This window comes from Asparagus officinalis, chromosome 2 (assembly GCF_001876935.1).
Source record: "Asparagus officinalis chromosome 2, Aspof.V1, whole genome shotgun sequence".
Lineage (NCBI taxonomy): Eukaryota > Viridiplantae > Streptophyta > Magnoliopsida > Asparagales > Asparagaceae > Asparagus > Asparagus officinalis.
In genome coordinates, this window is record NC_033795.1 from 6591866 (window position 1) to 6595759 (window position 3894).

General features: G+C 33.5%; 1 protein-coding gene across 1 annotated transcript in view; it reads right to left on the reverse strand.

Moving 5' to 3' along the window:
• LOC109830755 (chaperone protein dnaJ 20, chloroplastic-like) overlaps positions 1-825 on the reverse strand; it is an 11215-nt gene extending 10390 nt beyond the window's left edge. Inside the window, exon 1 of the mRNA XM_020398117.1 lies at positions 382-825. Within this exon, the coding sequence (XP_020253706.1) occupies positions 382-825 (444 nt within the window). The remainder of the gene's footprint in view (positions 1-381) is intronic.

Genomic DNA, 3894 nt, shown 5'->3' on the forward strand with positions numbered 1-3894 from the left:
TTATATCTGTCAGTTTTGAGTGGTTTTCCCTATGTTTGGATATCTTTCAGCATTTTTTGACGCCTACAACCCATGCATTAATGGCGACAAATGTTTTTATGAGGTGGGATTACTTTTTATTTTTAAAATTTTCTTTTTCGGAGGGTAAGCTTTTGCTCCCATCACATTGGTCACAGAGTTTATTGCAGTTCTTTCGCCCCACAAATTGTAAATTCATTTGTCTATCCTAATTAAATTGGTGCAAACAAAAAATTTTGAAATATAAATATGGTTGCATTTGGATCTTTATTTCCACACAAGCAGACAAAAAGTGCATCTTTATCATATAAGCAAAATTAATCACGACAAAGAAAAGCTAATAAATTGATGCATGCAGCTCACCTCATCAGACCTCCTCCTCGTTGAGAATGCGGGATGCAGTCCAAGAGCCAAATCCCCGTCATAAACAGCTCTCCGTCGAGGATCCGAGAGAGTCACATAAGCCTCCTGCACCTCAATGAACCTCCTCGTGTACTCCTCAGCCAACTCAGGACCAGGGGAGGCATCAGGGTGATACTTTCTCGCCAGTTGTTTGTATGCTCTCTTGATCTCATCACCGCTCCCTCCTTCTGATACCCCAAGAAGCTCATAAAAGCTCCCCCTTTTGGGTTCTGCCGCTGTTGGTCTGGCTTTGAAGGATGACGACGATATCGATGGTGACGGCGACGGAAAGTGAATTGATGGGAATTTGAGAGGTTTTGGGTTCAGGGTGAAGGGTTTGTTCGGTTGGCTTGGGGGTTGAAGGAAGAGGGATTTGGTGGTGTGGGAGAGTGGCTTGAATCTCATTTTTTTGCTTGATTTTTAAGGAAAGATTGGATTTTGATTGCTTGGGGTCTCTCTCTGGCATCAAATTTCTTTGTTGTTGAGGTAAAGATTGGATTTTGATGATGAGTTTAGGGTGGATGGAGACTGAGATGTTGATGGCCTCTCTCTCTCTCTCTCACGATCGAGTGGGAACACACAAGACGTCTTTTAATGGTAATGCCATCGTAGCTGTAAATGCGGTAGTATAGATGCATGCATGCATTTTTTATTATTATTATAGGATGCATGCATGTATTTATTTAATTCTGCTTTTTAAATTAATAATTCATTATATATATATATATATATATAATATATATATATATATATATATTATATAATATACTATTATATAGATAATGGTACCTTGTCATAGAAGGAGTTTCTCCTTGACGCCTCTAAAATCAGCATGATTGGAGCGATATTGTGGTGATTCCGCTTCCGTTGAATCTTGATCTACATATTCCTAAACCCAACAAGGCCAAGTTTGGGTGAACCGTCGTCGTTTAGACCCTTCCTCCACTCGTATCAATTTTTAAAGCGGTTTTTTGAAATGAATAGAAGTTTTCACATGGCTCGATGGATGGTCAAACGACGACGGATTCACCCCAACTTGGTGTGTTGGGATTAGAATATGTTAGATCAAGTTCAATGGAGTGGATCACCATAATGTCGGCTCAATCATGTGATTTTTTAGAGGGGGCGTCAAGGAGGAAACCCCTCCTAATGACAAGGATACCCATTAATACTCATATCATATATTATATATATATATTATATATATAATATATATATATATATATATAATTATTATATGATATATATCTTTAAAACCACGAGTTTAGAAAAATCTTTTGGTAGGCAAAAATACCCTTGAAATTCGAATATTAATCCATTAAGTAAGAGTGAGTTGATAAATTGATGAATTCTTATTGGATAAACATAGTATGAAGATAATGATATAGTTTAAATTAAAATGTAAACCTGAATGAAATTATTAAATGTCAAATTTACAAATGTATACAAGATGAATGGCGTGTATGCAAAAACCAAACAAATTAGTGAGACAAATAATGTCCGCTCCTGAGGTTGAACCCAGGAACATCACAAATCTACAAATGTACATAATGTGAATGGAGTATTTTCAAAATCAACCAAATAAATTAAAGAGACGAAATCGTTCTCAAAATTATAAAAAAGAAAAATTAAAACAAACGGCTACGATATGAGGACACAGCGTGGCGATCTCTCACCAACTAAAATTCAAATAGTTCACGGTACTTCATAATTAGTTTTAAAGTTTAATTATAATCTTATTATTTATATAGAATTATATTTACAATTGTTATCATCTCACATGCAACATCACATACCAATGTATATAAGCCAAGAAATTACAACAATTTGCATAGCACTTTCATCTCCTTCTATAGATATATGCCTTTGTTATTTTCTTCTTATTAGATTAGATTAGATTATTTTAAAACAATTAAGTATATTGTATATTTGATCTTTTTTCATATTAAGAAATATCAATAATTTTCACAACACTTTCATCTATTTTCTTCTTATTATATTATATTATATTATTTTAAAATAAGTAATTATATTGTATGTTTGATCTTTTTTCAGATTAAAAATTATAATAATTTTCATAGTACTTTCATCTCTTTCAACAGGTATGTGCATTTGTTATTTTCTTCTTATTAGATTAGATTAGATTGTTTAAAAATTACAAATTATAAAATTACAATAATTTTTATATCATTTTCATCTATTTTCTTCTTATTAGATTAGATAAGATTATTTTAAAGCAATTATTTATATTGTATGTTTGATCTTTTTTCAGATCACAAAGTTTAATTATACTATTATTAATTAAATAGATACTATTTGCATAAAAATCAAAGAGAATATCACACATATTTTAGATTTCAATGCCAATTATAATATTTACACATGGGTGTTGGTTAAAATAAATTTCAAGCATGAGCTTAACTTATATGATCCTACTGTTGGATAATATAACGATCTAGACATGAATAATTGAACTAGAAATTCAGATTAAAGTTACCGTTCACCGACGAAAATAATGAAAGTCTTCTCCTCTCTCCTCCCGTAGCCAATGGTGGGAATTAGGTCTCTTTTCTGCATACGGTTGAGAGGAGGGACTCCCACCCTTTATATAGATATTTGTGATTAACCCTACCCATCATGGTTTAATCACAACCGTGGGATTACACTCCGATCGATCCTATCCTTTAGATATTCAAGATAACCACCCAACTTGATAAACATGAAACTTGTCTAACCAGACCATGTGGTTAGCATCCTGATCCTAACTTGAATCGATGGCAACTTTAAATCAAATCCAAAATCGAGTAGGTTGGGCCAAATGGGTTCGTTAGATTAATCGAACCCAACAATCTCCCACTTGGCACAACATACCTCATTTTAATTTTTAAAAAATATTTAAATTTTTAAAACTTTTAAAAGTCGGGTGCGCACCCATTTATTTTAGAAAATAACTTGTTGCCATGATTCTAATTAGGATAGTTTCTGAAAGCTTTTCCTTAAAACAAAAGTACCACTAATGGTTGATCGTGAAAACACTATATGCTCTAATATGGCATAAGGTCACTCCACGGTCCAACCGCTAGTACCACTAATGTTCTAAAGATATTTTCCTTATGGTGGTTTTAGTGGAGTGTAATAGAGTCGTACATCCCTTATGGTCAAATGTAATAGAGCCGTACATCCCTTATGGTCAAATCCGATGTACGCCCTTAAGCGTCCTCTGCAACATACACAAACATGTATGCCGTTCTGAAACTTTTACCGGCATCCGCCATGTGAAAACCATCACCTTTAGTCCAGAACGAAAGCCTCAAATGTGATGCACAATCACATTCAGCTTCTGCACAAATTTAAGAGTCTATTTACTTTAACCTTTATGACTCTATGGACCACTGTCTTTAATTCGAGTTTCTTTATGATTAACTTGAAACTCTTTACTTTAAACTTTAGTTTTCTTTACTTTAAAATATATAT